Here is a 19,650-nt window from a genome sequence, read left to right on the forward strand (position 1 = left end):
GTCAATTATGAAATCTATACCTTCCTGCAAGAAGGCTTTCACACCACTACCAAGAGAATGGTAGGTGAGAAGCCTTCAATTCATTCCTGCCTCAAGACATAAAGGAGTTTGTAACCCTGCATGCAACTCGTACATGTCCAGTCCCAATTTAAAAACAAACTTGTTGTATTCCAGTGTGCAGTTACAGCTATGGCTACCTATTGTAGTTCTGGAACCTGTCATTGTGAGTCTTGGAATTACAGAATAAAACAGTGAAACTAAAGGAGAACAGCAAATGACAACAATCATTTTTCTTTTTTTATTTTTTGAAAGCAATGTGCGTGTGGGAGGAGGGGAAGGCTGCACTCCCATACCCCTATTACTTATAATTACATACTCTGAGATTGTCATACCATGGAAAAAAGGGAATACTCTGAGATAAAGTAATCTCAGACTTAGTATACGTAAGTTTCCATTTTCTCATATTTAGTCTCACTATTCAAGGACTCCAAAACCATTACATACTGTCTCATCTAGGACACTGAATGGCTGAGTCAACTGAGACTGAAGGCACCAAGGTGGCCAGATAGTATCTAGAATTGGAAAAGTCATTACAAAAACTGTTAGCACAGTGGCTCAGGCAAGAGAAAGTAGAAAGGGTTGCTGCCAAGCTTAGGGAGCCTATAACAAGGAAGATAACCAGAGATCTTGTAGAGGCATTAGAAATATTTCTGAAATTTTATGAAAATCTGTTTAAAGTAGAGAAATGTAGAAATCAAGTAAAAGTACAAATGGAGATGTTTATGGAAGAATTAAATATGCCAAGGACAGAGGTAGATGACACTCGGTTAAGAACAATTAGGACAGGAGGAGATAAGATAAAAATGGTGAGGTATACCCAATCTACAGGAAATGTACCTCTCAACCTCTTAGAGCAAGAAAGCTGGACAAAGCCATACATAAAAGTGGGACAAAGGCCCACAAACAGGGGCAATTTTTAAATATTGCTCTTAAAACTTAGAAAGTTGATAGAATAAGAGGTTTTGCTTTAGCATATATTTTGTGAAGGATATGAAGTCTGAAACGCAAATGTTTGTCATTATTTCATAACTTCCATCTTTAATGATTTGCCACTAATTTGCCAGAAAACCACAATTTTATGAAAAAGGACCAAAAATTTGAGGCCAAAATCTGGACATTCTGCGAAAATCTGTACAGTTAACAGGTATGAGAAAGTCTAATAGATGGTATTCCTGTGGAAGTCTGGAAGCTAGGAGGGAAAGACTGATAAAGATCTGGAAGGTTTTGTTTACAGTATTTTAAGAGGAGGAGAAGCACCAACATCCTGGAAGAAAGCTGTGGTGGCTGTAATACCTAAAGATTGTAAAGACCCATCAGATCCAGCTTCATATAGGCCCATTTTGATTCTAAACCATAATTATAATTCATAGGTTATTAGGTATTTACTAGGCTAACAACCACAAGGTCATTTTTAAGCCTAGCCATGCATCCCAAATTTGTGACAAGTTCTGGTACCCTTGATAAGTGTAAACAGCGTATTGGGAGAAGAAATATTTACGGTGTGGGAGATGAATCATTTACAGGATGCCTGTGTCCATTAGAGACCTAGGTGGCAAACCAGGGATGAAATTCCTGTTCCCCATCCAATTGTCCAAGTTACACCTGAATTGGGTTAGGGAGGAACTCTGCTCCATATGGATGGTGAGCTTGTTCCAAGAATGGGTAGTGTCTGGGATACATTCTTGTCAATACAATAGATCCTATTAATATCACAGGCAAGGTTTAAGTCTTTAGAATGATTAATTATGGTGTTTGTTTTGTGGATATGCAGGAGGTCCATCAGATTGGGGTCTGAGAATGCGTTGTGTGCCAGGCATAGATCTCTCCTCAACAACCTGTAGGAGACCGAAGGTAGGGATAGGGTCTTGAGGCATCAGCATAGGAATTTTTACTTGCACCCTGTATTCTTTTAGTGAGGAACCTCTCTGGACATTCCAGTTGTTGGATATGCCTGGTTAGGTACATACCAAAGGGAGCATTGTTCTCAGTAGGTCTGATGAGTGCTGAATACAGTGGAATAATGACTTCCTTGGACCTAGATGCCACATATTTGCTTATAAGTTGCACAACATAGAATGATTTCCTCACTACTGTAGACATGGGATAGTCAAAGGCTAGAGTACTGTCTAGGTGTGTCCCCAAGTCTCTGATTACCGAGTCAACTCTTAGGGGGATAGTTACTAAGGGGTGGATGACTTCCCAGAGGACACTATTATGCATTTCTTGCATTTAGTTTTAGTCTATGGTTCTGACACCAGTTATTTCTCTGTGTTAGCCCTTCCTGAAGAACATTTGTGTCAGTGGAGGATTTAATGACTGCTCCTAATTTGAAATAATCTGCAAATTGTCAGCCAGAGGCCACTGACACTGGCCTTGATTTTGGTCTATAATAGCTAAAATAATGGCAAAGGTGATGCCAAAATTGATAGATATGGATCGATATGGTTTTGTGGAGGGGAGGCAAATATTTGACAACATTAACAGTATGATGATGATCCAGAGGGAAGCAGAATGTAAGAAAATACCACTGTTGTTGGTGAGTCTCGATGCAGAGAAAGTATTTGAATCGTAAGCTGGGATTTTGAGTAGGGCAATGGAATACTTTGCATTCCCTGATAAAATTAGAAGGCTGATTAGGAGGATATATGAGGGATTGGAAGCAAAAATTAAAGTGGGAAGTTCCTCACTGATAAGATTGTTTGAGCAGAGGAACTAGGCATGGGTGTCCTCTTTCCATTATATTTAGAACTGATAAAGAAAACAGGGGACTCCGAAATTCAAGGATATAATTGGTATAGTAGTCAAGAAAAGTTGGCTTTATTTGCAGGTGATATTATTTTATACCTGATAAAACCAGAAAGGGGCATTTCAGTGTTGTGGAACATTTTGAGAGAGTCTTTTTGTGATACAAAATTAATGAAGATAAATCAAAGGCAATAGCTGTAAACTATGTACCCACACATGTATTGGTTCAGCAACACCCATATTTATGAGGACATGATAAAATGAAGTACTGAGGAGTATGGATTAAAAAGGATTTTCTTTTGGCTACTAAGGATATGCAGGAAGAGACTAAATAAAAGATAATAAATAAAATTAAAAATTGAAAGCTCTGTTTTATCGATATGGATAGTAAAGTACAGTTGTGTACACTTACCATAAATGTAGATGTTCGAGTGTATTCATTGTTGCAGTCATTACATTTGGGTTATTTGCTTGCAGGTAGCCCTCAGTCAGCCTAATTAACAAAGTCTTGGGTCCTGCATCAGTTGCTGTCCCTTCTTCTATGACGTCAGGTTGTCAGGGATATAAAACATGCAGCCGACGCCATTACATCAGTTTTTCTTGCCCCAGATGTCAGGTGCCCCCCTAATGGGAAGCAATTAAATATAAAAGTACAAAGCTATACCTCCAGCAAAAAAGCAAATACACCTAAAAGGCTTTTAAACATAGTAAAGGAAAGTAGAGGTATAGCCAAAAGAAGTTAGGGGGCTGGAGGGAGGGTAACCAGGACTGCAACAGTGAATACACTCGAACATCTACATTTATGGTAAGTGTACACAACTGTACTATGTTCTTCATGTTTCACTGTTGCAGTCATTACATTTAGGTAGATTCCCAAAGCTATGGTTGGGAGGAGGAATTTAGATAGCTTTAGGGCCAGCTATAAGGCCCTGCAAGACTGCAGTGGCAAAGCCAGCTCTGGATTTAGAGAAAATTGGCAAATGATCATGCTTGGTGAAAGTATGTACAGAACTCCAGGTAGCAGCTTCTAGGATGTCCCTGGTAGGGACGCCTCTGAGAAAGGCTGTAGAGGTAGATGCAGCCCTGGTGGAGTGAGGTCTGATCCCCTGGAGGATAGGTTTTCCATGGTGCTTATAGCAGAAATGAATGCAATGGCTTATCCATTTAGAAATGGTTTGCTTTGAAATAGCCTTCCCCTCTGCCCCTGCAGCAAATGCCCACCAGCAGTTGTTCAGATTTCCTTTGAGGTTTAGTCCTGTCCAAGTAGAATCTAAGTTGTCTGTGCACATCTAAGGAATGCAGTATCCGTTCCCCTTTATTCTGTAGATTGGGAAAGAAGGTTGGCAAATGAATGGACTGATTAAGAGCCGCACTGGATACCACCTTGGGCATGAAGAATGGACTGGTTCTGAGGGACACCCTGTCCGCATGAAAGATGATGAAAGGCTCCACTGCCATAAGGGCCTGTAATTCAGATACCCTTCTAGCTGAAGTGATTGCTAAAAGGAAAGCTGTTTTCCAAGAAAGAAATGTTAAGTCTGCAGTAGCAGCTGGCTAGAAAGGAGGTACGGTGTTTCTCCAAGACAAAGTTAAGATCCCAGGTTAGGGTTGGAGCTCTCCTGGGTGGTCTCAAATTTTTGGCCCCTCCGAGGAACTGCTTGAGCAGTGGAAGAGAGAAATGGGGAGGTTCTGTGTTATAATGAGCTGAAATGGCTGAGGCGTGGATTTTAATGCAGGAAAAAGACAGGCCCTTGTGAAGCATCTCCGTTACGTATTGTAAAATCTGAGGTAAATTGGGTGCTGCTGTGCTCATCCCTTGAGATTGGTTCCAGGCACAGAATCTTTTCCATTTTTCAGCATAAGATTTTCTAGTACTAGGCCTCCTTGCCTCTAAAATGATATCCATCACAGGTTTGCTGAGGGATGATAAAGGAGAGATTAAGTAATTAGTGTTAGAAGCTGAGGGTGCAGAATCTGGTTCTCTTGCTGAGATAGCAGGGAAGTAGTATGAGGCAGGTGCCATGGAGATAACCGTGACACACTGCACAGGAGGAGGTACCACTGTTGGCACGGCCAGTCTGCAGCAATCAAAATCATCCTTGGTCTGTCCTGTTTGACTTTTAGTAGTACTTTGGAGAGCAGAGGCAGAGGGGGAAAGGCATAGACTGATAGGTTTTTCCAGCTGAAGGACAAAGCATCCACATTCCAGGCTTGTTTGTGGGGAGTCCTTGTGCAAAATTTGTCCAATTAGTAGTTCTGGGGAGAGGCAAACAGGTCTATATCTGGGCTCCCCCATTTGCTTGTCAACATGTTGAAAATGCTTGGTTACAGTTTTCACTCATGTGGGTCTATGAGGTTTCTGCTTAATCCGTCTGCCAGTGTATTTAATTTTCCTGGCAGGAATTGAGCTTGTAGGTGCACTTGGTAGCTCAAGGCTGTGTTCCACAATGCCATGGCTAGTCTGCAGAGGGGGTAAGAATGTGTACCTCCCTGCTTGTTTATGTACCACATAACAGTGGTGTTGTCTGTCTTTACCATTAGTTGTCCTGGAAGAATGTGGTCCTTGAAGGCTGTCAGAGCATTCTGTACAGCTAACATTTCTTTTTGATTGATATGCAGGTGCATTTGACTTGGGTGCCATTTGCCCTGAATGCACTTCCCTGCCAGGTGAGCCCCCCATGCATAATCTGATGCGTCTGTTGTTAGGGTTTGGGCAGCAGGGGGTGGTGTGAAAGGTAGTCCCTTGTTTTGGTGGCAGGCCTCTGCCCACCAAAGGAACTCTAGGCGTAGGCAAGGTATGACAGGAATCATTGTTTCTAGGTCTTGAGAATGCTGACACTAGAGGCTTTTTAGATACCACTGTAGTTTCCTCATATGCAGTCTTGCATTTGGAATTAGAAGAATGCAGAAGGCCATGAACCCCAAGGCTTGCAGTATTTGTCTTGCAGATAGCAGGGTTTTTGTGGCCACTTGTTTGAAGTAGGTTGTCAAATGAATTTGTTTCTCTGGCATGAGGTAAGCCATCTGGGAAGTTGTATTCAAGCTTGCTCCCAGGAATATAATTTGTTGACAGGATACCAGGTGTGATTTCTTTTCATTTATGGTGTACCCAGACAAGTTAGAACCCTTTTTACAAAGGCCAGATGATTCAAAAGTATGTCCTGGCTTTCTGCATAAATTAGACAATCATCCAGGTATGGGTATATTTGAATATTTCTTTGCCTGCAAATTGTAATGACTGGAGCTAGGCACTTTGTGAATACCCTGGGCGCAGTAGATAAGCCAAAGGGCAGTGTAGAGAACTGATTGTGCGTGTAGCCTGCTTTGAAGCATAGGTATCTTCTGCAAGATTCCCTGATTGGGATGTGCAGGTGTGCTTCTTTTAAATCTAGTGTTGCCAACCAGGCATCTTTGCCTAGCATAAGAAGTAATTGGTGAAGAGTCAGCATCTTGAATTTTGGAATCTCCAAAAAGGTGTTTAGAGTAGACAGGTCCAGGGTAGGATGCCATGAATTGTCTTTTCTGGGTACCAGGAAAAGTCTCGAGTGGAAACCTTGTCCCCTTTCCTCTTCTGGTACCAGTTGAATAGTCCCTATGCTTAAGAGAGAAAGTACTTGTTTTTGAGCCTCTGCCCACTGATTTAGGGGTAGGTCCGGCCACCCACTTGGTGTTGGTAAAGTGTGGAAGTGAAATCTGTATCCCTGGGACACTATATTTAAAACCCATTTGTCCTGGGTAATGAGTTCCCAGTTATTTGCATGAACAGCAATCTTTCCCCCCAAAGGGGGCAGTCAGTTGATAAGTGCTTGGAAATTTTAAAAGGAAGTCATTGAGACAGTTTACCATGGGGGGACTCTTATTATTCCCAGATTTGGAAGTGGAGGCCCCCCCCCACTGCTTAGCTCTGTGTGTCCCCTGGGACTGAAACCTGGGGTTTTTGCTGTGTCTGGGTTTGGCTTGAGAAGACCTGGAAGGGACTGGAAAGGACCAATTCTTAGAGGGCCACTGCCTGCTAAATCTAGGAGGCTGAACTTGTAAAAAATCTTTAACAGTTTGCATAGATTTAGCTTTATCTTCCATTTTTTTAAGAACTTCCTCAGCCTTGTTGCCAAACAGGCGGTCCTGATTTAAAGGAACATCCAACAATTTAGCTTTAACATGATCAGGCAAAGATTGCTCCTTAAGCCAAGCATGCTTTCTGAGCACAGAACCAGTAACAGCAGCCCTGCAAGAGGCCTCTAATGAATCAAAACCACATTGCAAAGTATGCTTTCCAACTTGTTCAGCAGAATGCATTAAATCCTGTAATTCTTTATTTTCCACACATTCAGGAGTCAACATCATTTTCTGTTTAAGCAGTCCAATAACATGTTGCTGATACTTTAACATATGAAACTGGCAGTTTAAAGCCCTAATGGCCAAGGTTGCAGAAGTGTAAACCTTCTTATCCCATCTATCCAGCGCCCTGGAGTCTCTATCAGAAGGGGTAGGATTTTTAGCAGTAGAAGCCTTAATGCCCTTGGGCCCTTGTGAAATAGTCTCTGGATCTGCAATAGGATTTTTGAAAATGAACTTGTGGGACTCGGGGACCCTGTAGTATCTGTCAGGTTTTCTGGGAGCAGATGGCAGGGAATCGGGTGCCAAACTAGATTCCGAAAAATCGTTATCGACAATGTCTAGTACAGGAGGAATAGCTAAAGGCCTATGCTGAGGTGGTAGAAGGAAATCCCTAAGCCTCTTTTTTGAATCAGAAAAATCCTGGCTTTCCCAGTGGAAATGCTCCCTTAGAGTATGTAAGTTTTCCCCAAAAGAAAAATACTCAGGAGGGGAAGCAGAGGTAATGGAGTCCTCTGCATCAGAATCTTCATAAGTAGATAAGGGCAAATCCAGATCATCAGAAGAATCAGAAAAAAACAGAATCCTGATCAGAAGATTCATAATCAACTTCAGTCCTAGGCCTCTTAGAAGGGGGGGGGGTTGGCTACCCCTGATTAGAGTTATTAGATCTTCAGCCATTCTTATTGTTTGGTTTTTAGGCTTAGAGGCCTGAGCTTGTGGCCTGGGCGTCGTTTTTTTAGGCACGGATCGTGATTTAAGCCTAAGTAAAGGAGGAGGCATCGGTTTAATATGCAAATCCGTAGGCCTGAATACACCCTCAGAAGCCGGTGCCTGCATAGCGGCTCCGGACCCATCCAAGGTAGAGACATCCGCGGGTTCCATCATTGAAGTATTTTGCGGCATACCGGACTCCGAATGGGTCTCAGTAGAGGCCTGCGAATCAGAAGTAGTGGGTATCAGGGGCTGCGAAAGAGCCTCACTGAGAACTGGCGACTGGCTTAGGAGAAGCATCATCGGCAGTTTTGGACCTTGGCGGCCTGTCTCTGTCTTTATCTTTGCATTTTTTCAGAATCCCGGTAGACTGATGGCTAACCAACATTTCTGGATAATTAAACTGAGAACCGAAATATTTAGAGGCGAAAATATACCGATGACGGATAGTGCGCTGATTATGTAAACAAAACCGACAGCAAGGTACGTCGTGGTCAGGGCCTAGGCAAGGAATACAGTATGAATGAAAATCTTTGAGGTATTTGCTTTCCACAAGTAATGCAATTATTAACTTTTTACTGACATTGGTAAGGAGCAAGAAAAGTTTCCTCAACAGGGTACTTGGCTTTAGTTGAAGACTTTGGTTCTGAAACTCAAAAACGAAAATTTTAGGAGTCGGTCAACCGGCACTTGCGAACTGCTTCTGCTTCAGCCACCGCACGGCAAGAAAGACTGATGTAATGGCATCAGCTGCATGTTTTATACCCCTGACAACCTGACGTCACGGAAGAAGGGACAGCAACCAACGCAGGACCTAAGACGTTGTTAATCAGGACGACTGAGGGCTACCTGCAAGCAGATAACCTAAATGTAATAACTGCAACAGTAAAACACGAATAACATGATACACGCAGTGAAATATTTTTAGTCACTTCAGTTTTATAAGCAGATCAAGCATATTTGTATCAACCAGAGGAGAAGTTATGGATAGAAATTAATAAAAAGTTGAAGGATTTTATCTGAAAGGTGAAGAGGGCAAGAGTCAAGTGGGATAAATTGATCCTTTCAAAGCTACACAGTTTAGGCTCCTATACATAACTCAAGCAAAAAGCTACAATTCAAAGTAGAAAGGGATGATGATGAAAATGGGGGAGGGGGTTCAAGAAACAAGGAAAGACTGAAATTTTGGATGTAGATCCTTAAGGAGAATAACAATAACTATACAGAATATTATATTCATAACATAGCACAAAGTATTTTAAGAACTAAGTCAACACGGGAATGGAGACAGATTCTGCTGATAGGGATGACTACAACTAGGGGAACAGAGAATAGGCAAGAGGGGCTGGTATTTTCTGGGGAAACTAGCAAAGGAAGCAAGGTATTGGGAGCAAAGAATTAGATAAGGAAAGGTAATAGGATGAGAAGAGATCAAGAATTCATTTGGACTGTAGACCAGAGATTGCCTTCCATATCAAGGACTGATAGAGTATAGACAAAGAGAAAGGAAATAGGGGGATCTTAAGTGAAAGACCAGCACTGGTAGAGTTTTTAGTAGAATCTAGAACAGAAGTTGATGTTACAAAATGGAAAATTAATAGGGCATATAAAATAAAGCATGATAAAGAAAAGTTGTGTAAAATCTTACCATAACTATAGATGTCTTTCTCTTCCATGTTGCAGTATTCTACATGTGGGTTTACCCTTCCTTCTTTCGCATACGTCCGGACAGTATTCTAAAGTTTTCAGTCCCTCAGGGTGCCTTGGGTGTATGATGTGGCTGCAGGAATGTGGGCCATAAAAGTGACGTCTGCACGCACCAACTCTCAGAACAGAAGGCCCCAGTCGGAGCCAGTCCTAGTAGGGCATAGCCCATCCATTGACACCCAGAAGAGCAAGTGCAACCTGACAGGAAGGGGGGGAAGGAGGGTGGGAAGGAATACTGCAACATGGAAGAGAAGAACATCTATGGTTATGGTATGATTTTACACAACTTTTCTATGTCCTTCTATTCCAGTGTTGCAGTATTCTACATGTGGGTGAGTGCCAAAGCTCGCTGTGAATAGGGTGATGGTCTGGTTGAAGTTTCCAGGAATCTATGAAGGATAGCCCTAGCAAACCCCATCATGGCCCTAGAGATATGGTACAGCTTGTAATGCTTGGGGAAAGTGTGCACTGAGGACCAAGTAGCTGCTTCAAGGATTGTGTTGGTGTCTAGCCCCTTGAAGAAGGCTCCAGAAGAGGCCATTGATCTGGTGGAGTGGGCTTCAATATTGCCCTGCAAGGTTTTCCCATAGTGTAAGTAACAGAAGGAAATGTCCGTGGAGATCCAGGCCAAAATGGTCTGTTTGGTCACTGCTTTCCCCAGGGCTCTGGGGTGAAAGGAGACAAACAGTTGATCAGATTTTCTAATGGACTTGGGTTTATGGAGATAAAACCTAAGCTGTCTGTGGACATCTAGGGAATGGAGTACTCTCTCACTTTCCCCCTGCGGGTTGGGGAAAAAGGTGGGCAGGTGTATGGCCTGGTTCAAAGACAGGTCATTCACTACCTTGGGCATGAAGGACGGGTTAGTTCTGAGAGTAACCCTGTCAAAGTGGAAGACTAGAAAAGGTGGGTTAGCCATCAGAGCTTGTAGCTCTGAGACCCTCCTGGCTGAGGTCAGAGCCCCCAATAAAACAGTTTTCCATGTGCAAAGTTTTAGGGAGGCTTTGTCTGCTGCCTCAAAAGGAGATAGGGTGAGTTTTTCCAGTACATAGTTAAAATCCCAGGGAGGAGGGGATGGTTTCCTGGGGGTCTTAAGTGAAGTACCCCTTTGAGGAAGAGTTTGGTAGGAAGTCTGGATGCTAGGGGTGGATCCAGAGGGAGACAGGCAGAGATTGCAGACAAGTGTGCTTTTATAGAAGTGTAGGGCAGACCTGTCTGCAATAGCTTACACAGGTAAGACAGGATAAGAGGAATGTCGCTTGCCAGCGGGTCCAACTGTCTTTTTTGACACCATATGGAAAACCTTTTCCACTTTGAGAGGTAAGATTTTCTTGTGTTGGGTTTCCTGGCCTTCTGCAGGACATTGAGCATGTCCTCGTTGTACAGGTGCCTGTATGGAATCAGAATCCTATCAACCATAGGGTGAGGTGCAGAGACTGCCACTGTGGGTCTATCTGTGTTCCCTTGTGCTGTGTGAGGAGGTCCACTGGGGGGGGTAACTTGTGGTAATTGCCCTTGGACAAATGAAGGAGAAGGGGGAACCAGTGCTGTCTTGGCCAGTAGGGAGTCACCAGCAAGATGTGTGGTGTGTCCTGTTGAATTTTCAGCACCATCTTTTGAGTCAAAGGGGGGGGGGGCATACAGAAATTTCCCCTTCCAAGAAATTGAGAAGGCATCTGTTGCCAGTGCCTTGGGGTCTGGTGCCCTGGTGCAGAAGCCAGAAAATTGCTTGTTGATGGAGAAGGCAAAGAGGTCTACTTGAGGTGCACCCCACTGGTGGACCAGATTCAGGAAGACATCGCTGTGAAGCATCCATTCATGGTTGTTTGTGATGGCTCTGCTGATATAATCTGCTTGGGAGTTGTGAATAGAGGGGATGTAAACTCCCTGCAGGGTAATTCCCTGTGAGGTGTCCAGTTCCCACACCAGCAGAGCTAGTCTGCAAAGGAGGTAGGATTTGGTCCCTCCCTGTTTGTTGAGATATCACAGCACAGTGGTGTTGTCCTTGAAAATCTTGAGTGGGCCTTGCTAAAGGTAGGGTAGGAAGGCTTGCATAGCAAGGAGGATAGCCCTCATCTCCCTGACATTGATGTCCTCTAGTTTGTGTGTGTTTGGCCACAAACCCTGCACCTGTCTTTAGCCTAGTGTTGTTCCCCAGCCCAGATCTGAAGCATCTGTATGGATCATCTGTGTGGGTGGGTTGGTTGGAGAGGGAGGCCTGGGTTGTTGGCCACTTGTACCAGCCACCACTGAATTTCTTGTTTCAAGCAAGGTAGAAGGGGTACCCTGAATTCCAGGGGATGAGAATGTTGGGTCCAGACTGACCAAAGATACCATTGTAGTTTTCTCATGTGCAGTCTTGCTAAGGGGAGCATGGGTATTGTGGTTGCCATGTATCCTATAAGTCTCAGGCACTGCTTTGCTGTCAGTTCTGAAGTTTGTAGGATGCAGAGCAGGTAGTCTGTTAAAGACACCATCTTGTCTGGTGGCAGGAAGGCCTTCATGAGGTCGGTGCGAATCCTGCACTCCAGGAAAACAATGTCTTGTGTGGGTTCCAGGTGGGATTTTGGGAAATTTATCTGAAATCCTAGAGACTACAAGAGGGACAGAGGAACCTGAGTGTGAAGAAGGAGGGTCTTCTGATTGTCTGCCTGAATTAGCAGGTCGTCAAAGTAGGGGAATATTTGGATACCCTTTGTCCTGCAATAAGCGATGACTGGAGCCAGACATTTTGTGAATACCCGGGTACAGTGGAAAGCCCAAAGGGCAAGGCAGAGAATTGAAAATGTGATGACCCTGCCAAAAACCGCAGGTATTCCCTGAACATAGGATTTATTGGGATGTGCAGATAAGCATCCTTTACATCTAAAGTTGCCATGAACCCTTGATGCAGGAGCAGGGGGAAGAGATTGGGGAGAGTGAGCATCCTGAAAGTAGGGACCTTTAGGAGAAGGTTGAGATGCAAGAGATCTAGTATAGGTCTCCATGGTCCATCCTTTCTGAGAACCAGAAAAATTCTGGAATAGAATCCTCTTTCTTTGTTTCATGAGGCATTGGTTCTATGGTGCCTTGAGTCAGCAGAGCTTGCAGTACAGGTTGCAGGAGGTGGAGCTGACTGGTGGGGGGCTGTGGAGTGCCCATTCTTACTGGGGGAGTGATCCAGGTCATAAAGTAACCATTCTGAATGATGGAGAGAACTCATTTGTCTGAGGTAATGTGGGACTATACAGTGAGAGAGATGGGCAGACAGGGGTAGGGGAGGTAGGAGAGGTGGGTAGTGAGGTTGGCAGGTAGTCGGACACTACCTGCCCTATCTTGAAAGGGAGGCCTCTGGCTGGTGGATGGAGAAGCTCTAGCCAGATGGGGCTGTTTTCTAGGAGGTCTCCTGAGCCTGGAGGGAGCCATAGGGTGAAATGGTTTCGTAATGAATTGCGTTTTGGCAGGGTAGTTCCTATGGAACTTAGGAATGGGCGAACTTAGCAGGTGTTTGAGGTCCTGCATTTCGTTGCCTTTTTGCTACAGAGACTTGAAGAGGTCAGCTACTTTGGTGCCAAATAAGGCAGAATGATTTAAAGGGGCATCAGTAAGCTTAGCCCTGAAGTTGTCAGGGAGGGGCTGTTGACGTAGCCAAGAGTATCTCCTTAAAGCAGAAGCTGATGCAGCTGACCTAGCTGAGGCTTCAGCTGCATCATAACTGCACTTTATGGAGTGTCTATTCACCTGAGAGGTGAGAACTAGCAGGGAGGACAGTGAGGCTTTAGCTGCGCAGTCTGGGATGTCAGCCAATTCCTTAGTGGCCTTATCCAGCAGGGCTAAGGAGTACTTGGCCATGTGAGTCTGGTAATTTGTGGCCCTGAAAGACAGAGTGGCCAAAGTGTAGATTTTCTTCCCAAGACATTCCATTGTCTTGCTGTCCTTGTCAGCCGGAAGAATGGTTGTAGTAGGAAGAAGTTTGTAAGCCCCATCAGTGGAGATGGAAATAGTGGCTGGGTCAGCTGGAGGACACTTGAGGAGAAATTTCTTTGATTCTGGGACCTTGTACAATCTGTCAGCCCTGCGTGGGTCTGGAGGTTTGGAGTCAGGGTTGAAGGATGCTGAGGAAAAAGCATCCAGAAATGCCGGCAGAATAGGAGGGAAAACAGAAGGACTGGGAGAGTCCATCTATATTAAGTCATAGAACCTCTTCTGCACCTCAGTCATGTCAGTGTATTCCCACTTGAAATGGTCTTTCATTTTTCAGATTGTTTCACTGAAGGTTAAATCCTGAACTGGGGAGTCAGTCTCAATGGACGCTTTCTCTGGTGATCCATATCCCAGGGGAGAGGAGATCTGTGAAGTGTATGAGAGGGAGTCCTCTGAGGAGGCATCAGAAAGTTCCTCTTCATCTCTCCTTACAGTATCCAAGATTTAAGACCTAGGACTTGAGAGGAGGGATTATGCTAGGGCTTCCTACCAATGTAGGGCGTAGGGCCATGAAGGCATTGAATAGGCTTTGGCTGAAAGCTTGCCAATCGGGTGTGCTTTCAGGTGGTGGAGAGAGATGTTTGGTCTTTTGTTTCTTCTTAAGAGGCCTAGATGGCATCCGGCTAGGAGAAGGCCTTGAGTCAGACAAAGGGATGGGATCGATGGAATCCGACGGGCCCACAGAGAGCTGTGCTTCCCCCCTGGTGTCTGAGGAAAACACCGGTAAAGCCTCTACAGACATGCCATCTGCTCAGAATTGTGCATGTTCCTCGTACGTACCCGCTTTATTCTGTCTGGCGGAAGCCAATTCATCTGCCAGGCTGAAGTCTGCCACAGGCCTGAGGTTACAGGCAGCAGATGCGCAGCAGAAGAGGTAGGCCACATGGATTTGACCCTCTTCTTAGCCGGTTCTGATGAGGAGTTGGAATTGCCTTCCATCCCTAACACAAGTTGCTTTAATCGCTGGTTCTCTAGGTAAAGGTTCAGAGCATGCAAACAGCGATGTAAGGTCTTTGGGATGAACGCCTGACAAATAGGGCAGTTTTTGTGGTCGTGTTCTTTACCCAAACAAAAAAGGCACTGATCGTGGATGTCTTTGTTGGGAATCTGCCGGCCACACTTACACTTGCCCCTTCCAGATGACATGAACAAACTACATGTAAAATACAAGGACTGAAAGGTTCACCAATAATGGGGTACTTTTCTGATTATTTCTAATCCAACATCAGTGAGTAGCAAGAACACCTAGCGTATGACTGGTGGCTGAAAAGTTCTGAGGGCTGGTGTGTGCAGATGTCACTTTTATGGCCCATGTTCCTGTAGCCACATCAGATGCCCGACACACCCTGAGGGACTGAAAAAGTTTGGAATACTGGCCGGACGTATGCAGAAGGAAGAAGGGTAAACCCACATGTAGAATATTGCAACACTGAAATAGAAGGACATCTACAGGAATCGATAAGAGGAGGTTAGAAAGGATTGGGAAGAGAGAATGGATAAATAATTCACAAAGAAACAATGGAGAGATATATGTAAGGCTCCAAAATATGCAACAAAGTCTAAAAAATTTAGGATTTTTGCTTTTGCTTGGAAGTGTTTGCATAGGTATTTTTATACCCAAGCAGACTCCAAAGAATTTTTCCTTAGGTAGATTGCAAATGGTGTAGGTGTGATAGGGAAGAAAGAGGCAAATGGGAACATATGTTTTGGGAGTGTAATGAGTTAGCAGACTTTAAAAATTCCCAGCAGACTTCTCTGTCAAATACTGGGTTAGCAAATTGGTGAACTTAGAAAATAATTTTTTGAGGTGTGATACAGAATCAGAATCTCACAAACATATTAAGGCCTCGCTGGGTTTAATTCTGGGGGCTGGCAAAAAATGGAAAATCAAAGTCTAAATCAACTGTACTAGAAAAATGGAAATCGAAGTCTAAACCAACTGTACTAGAAGTAGTGAATATAGCTACAGAGACAAAACAACTGGAAGTAGGCTTTTTAGAAAAAGGTTAGGAGCAAGTTACATAGAAAAAATGGAAATTGTGGGAACAATACATGCAGATTAATGTTTTGGAGGAGGAATGAGGTTTAAGGGATGGCAAGAATTCAGTGAGCTTTGTAACAATCGACTGACAATCACTGGCTAGATTATAAGTGATGCACAACATTTGCAACTGAAAATATGTCAGTATGGTTTGTTTATTACTATTTGGTTTGTTATTATTTATGTAAATGTATGATAGCCTGTGTCATAAGTGATAATTCAATAAAGATGTTTCTTGTTTAAAAAAAATGTAAAGTCATTATCATGCAAGAAGTCAGCAGTAATGCCAGTCATGTTGTTAACAGGCCTAGCATTAGAATATATTATCTTGTATGGGACCACCAGTCTGCATGTCCAAGGGTGACTTAAGGTGTAATTCACGCTCTTTAGATATCACACTCAGATAGGATGTTCTTTGGTTGGCATGCAGTTTCAGTGCATGGCAACCAAAGCAGATAGAAACCCTCAATATAGGATCATGGTACCACCACTTGCAGTACAAGACCCGGAACATCTGTACCTGACTCTCTTCTGTGAGTATGGAGGAGTCCTAGGCAGTGACAGTTTATACAGACTGGGATCTCAGAAGGGATTAAAGGGTGACATGAGACCAGGAGGCACCCATTCTATGTAAACTCTACCCACACCAACAACTAGGAAACAACTAGGACTACAATTAAATGTTCAGGACATGTAAAGGACTTACTGCTATGTATGAAGGCGCATAAGATGAAACCAAAAGTTGCTATTCACATCTAGCATAGTCCCTAGATGAGCAGCATATAGACTCAGCCACTGTTCTAAGATATAGCAGTCTACATCCTGGGAAACTGTTAGGCAGAAAAAGATCCCTAAATCTTTTACATTTTCCTTGTTTTTAGCCTTTAATGATGTAGTACTGTCTTTGCTTTGCACACACATTGGCGAGATAGTATAACACTATCATTCCATTCCTGCTTGGTGAAGGAATAGTTAGTTGTACTAATTGTTTATCTCTCTTGCTTGCAGGTGATTTTGCTCTGCTACTAAAGAAAGGGATACCTGTAAAGCGAGTGCTCATGTTCAATCTTCTGTCTGCCCTCCTTGGATACTTGGGTATGCTGGTTGGCACAGCCATAAGTCAGCGGTCTTTCAGTGTAACTCCCTGGATTTTTGCTATTACTGCTGGCATTTTTCTCTATGTTGCATTGGCAGATATGGTAAGTAACTGTACTTTTAGTAGAACAACTTCTTGGTGGTTTAGTTAGTTATGAATGCTGAACTGAAGTCTGTTCTTGCACAAAGAAGGGCAAGAAAGACAATGAAATACCATTTTCCACAGCCTATTTGTTAGGGTCTTAGCTTACAGAACTGATTTTACATTATACAAATTTATATACAATACATAAGATAGCACTAACATATCTGCTATTGTAAACTTGGTTGATTTATGGTCTTCAATTGATTTATACCTGGAAATACTTGTGTAAATTCAGGGGATAGTTAATATTTACTTACAACGCTTCATGGCAGAATGAGGTGTACTAATAAGTGAAACAATTTTAGTTTAACTTGAAACAGTAAATAGGAAAGTAAGACGTAAACCAGGACAGAGGGTGGGTGAAAGCAAAGCTGGTAAGTCGGGGGGGGGGGGTACATTGTGACAGCCTGCAGAGATATCATATTCTTATTCTTAGTATTTAGAAAGTATTTCTGATCACTGCGTTAGATGTTTATAAAAGTACTAGCCCTTGAATTTCTTGGGGTTTTGTATAAGTATGACTTAATGACAGCAGGTTTGCCAGCCAAAGTTCCATCATAACCCCCTTCTCCTGAGGACTGGGGGTTACTACACTCACCTTTCCCAATCTAGAAAAGGGGTATGTAACAGGGCCAGCATGTTAACATTTACAATAGGGAATAGAAAATATAAGCTAGTTAAGGAATACAGTATATCATGATATTCAGACCAGCCAAGTCCAGTATGTAGTAGGCATAACTTGTTGATGTGTAGAGTAGAGACTGCTGGGTTAGACCTCTGTATTTCATAAATTGCTCTTATCATGAATAGAATGACTGCAAAATCCAAAGAATGTGAGGTCATAGCCAAAAGGTGCTTAGGTACAATAGGCTGTCCAGGTAAAACACGATATGTGTACAGCAGAGCTTATCATGAATGGTTGATATCATGAGGTAACCTCCACTAATGTACAGATCCCTGGGTAAACTTGGAGTAAATGCTTTCAACAAGGTAGTAGTAAGCCATGGCATCTGGAGTTGACAATTCAGGCTTTGCAAAAGAAACAGATGTTGATTGGGAATAGTGCATGGCTTGGGATGTATGGAGGGAAAACTTGGAAATGTGAGTAGTGATGGAGGTTACTGTTACACATGAGCTAATAATGAAGGCAGTTTTGTCATTCTTTTTTTCTGTCATGCCCTGTGACCATTACAACCCTTTTATTTGTACGGGAGAGAGAGAAGTGATGTGTGGGCCATCATCCAGACATCCATGAAGGGTAGATGCTTTTTTTCTCCTCACCTATGGGCTGGCCTCTATGGCAGCCTGATGTCAGTGAACTCCAACAATACCACGATTGTGTGCATATGTTCTGTTATTCCAAAACATGGTATGTATGGACATCTCTCCCACTGTGGTGCAGGCCAAAACCTTTGCTTCTGCTAAGACCCTGTCATGCAGTGAGTTGTGTGGCATTCTCCCCTGCCCAAGTTGGGTGAGTTAGCATCAGTCGTTTATGCTCAGTGTCTCTCAGCTCCTGCAGCATCCAGATCATTAATCAATCTTAGGACATTTAGATCACCATTAGGGCGTCATCCTTCTGTACCACCACAGAACTGACAAGAAGGTAGTCACCTGGCTACCTGATAAAGGGAATTCAGGTCACCTGTCAACACTGGAGATAAGGACAGAAATCAAATAGCCCTCAACTGCAAATCTGCTGAGGATTAAAAGACAAAACTGAAGAGATGTATATTTAATCTCTGTATTTTCTGTTCTTTTTTTAAGCTTCCAGATATTCTACAGGGAGATTCCAGAGATGGTGCCAGAGGTCACTTAAAGTATTTCATCCTCCAAAACCTGGGATTTCTGATGGGAGGAGCCATAATGCTCTGCATAGCTGCCTTTGAAGATCAAATATTCCTACGTCTCAGCTTCTGAAAAAGCATCTTGAAATCTTTCATAGCAAAGTCTCATGGGTATTAACTTACCTTCTGTGAAGTTCAGTCTTGTAGAAGGATACCATGATCTACTTTCAATACAATATATTTTTTTCTGTCATTATGAAATGCTACAGTGATCTAATACAGAAAAAAATCTATGAAGAACATACCTCTCAACCTCTTAGAACAAGAAATCTGGACAAAGCCATAAATAAAAGTGGAACAAAGGCCCGAAAATAGAGACAATTTTTAAATATTGCTTTTACAAACTTAGAAAGTTGATAGAACAGGTTTTACATTAGCATGAATTTTCTGAAGGGTATGAAGTCTGAAACTCAAATGTCCTTTATTAATTTCTAACTTCAGAAAAAAACACAATTTTATGAAAAAACAGACCAAAAATATGAAGCAAAAATCTGGACATTCTGCTAAAATCTGTACAGTTGAGAGGCATGATGCAGAACACTCTTCCAGTGGTATTGGACGGTAAGTTTAATACATACATTGTCATGGCCAGCTGTATTCTTGCAGTATAAACCACTTATTTCATTTACACTGCATCCTGACCATGTACCTCTCAATTGGACATAAAGACTAGTATGTAACTGAGACAAAATGTGATTCTACAATGCCTGCATTGTTGTTGTTCAGGTCTTACATCTCGGTAACCCACTAGTCTCCATGTTTTTGTAGTGGGAACATAATAAAAGCATTTGTGAAATTATGAAAAAAACTGTTAACTGTGCCTATGCTGTTTTATACTTGCCTCCAGAAGAAGCTTATGTCAGGTTAAAACATCAGTAATGTTCACATTTATCTGCATAGTGTTATAAAGCTGTTTGAAGCAACAAGGAAAATGTATCATATTTTTTTCAAACCAATCTGCTAGTTGACCCTCTCTAAAGTAAAATGCTTACATATAA

General features: G+C 42.8%; 1 protein-coding gene across 1 annotated transcript in view; it reads left to right on the plus strand.

Annotated features, from left to right (window-relative positions):
* SLC39A5 (solute carrier family 39 member 5) overlaps window positions 1-18,900 on the plus strand; it is a 411,070-nt gene extending 392,170 nt beyond the window's left edge. The window contains exons 10-11 of the mRNA XM_044083712.1: window positions 16,574-16,764; window positions 18,573-18,900. Of these exons, the coding sequence (XP_043939647.1) occupies window positions 16,574-16,764; window positions 18,573-18,725 (344 nt within the window). The 3' untranslated portion in view covers window positions 18,726-18,900. The remainder of the gene's footprint in view (window positions 1-16,573; window positions 16,765-18,572) is intronic.
* Window positions 18,901-19,650: the final 750 nt, after the last annotated feature.

Source organism: Protopterus annectens, chromosome 9.part0, assembly GCF_019279795.1.
Source record: "Protopterus annectens isolate FY-2018-M chromosome 9.part0, PAN1.0, whole genome shotgun sequence".
Classification (NCBI taxonomy): Eukaryota; Metazoa; Chordata; order Ceratodontiformes; family Protopteridae; genus Protopterus; species Protopterus annectens.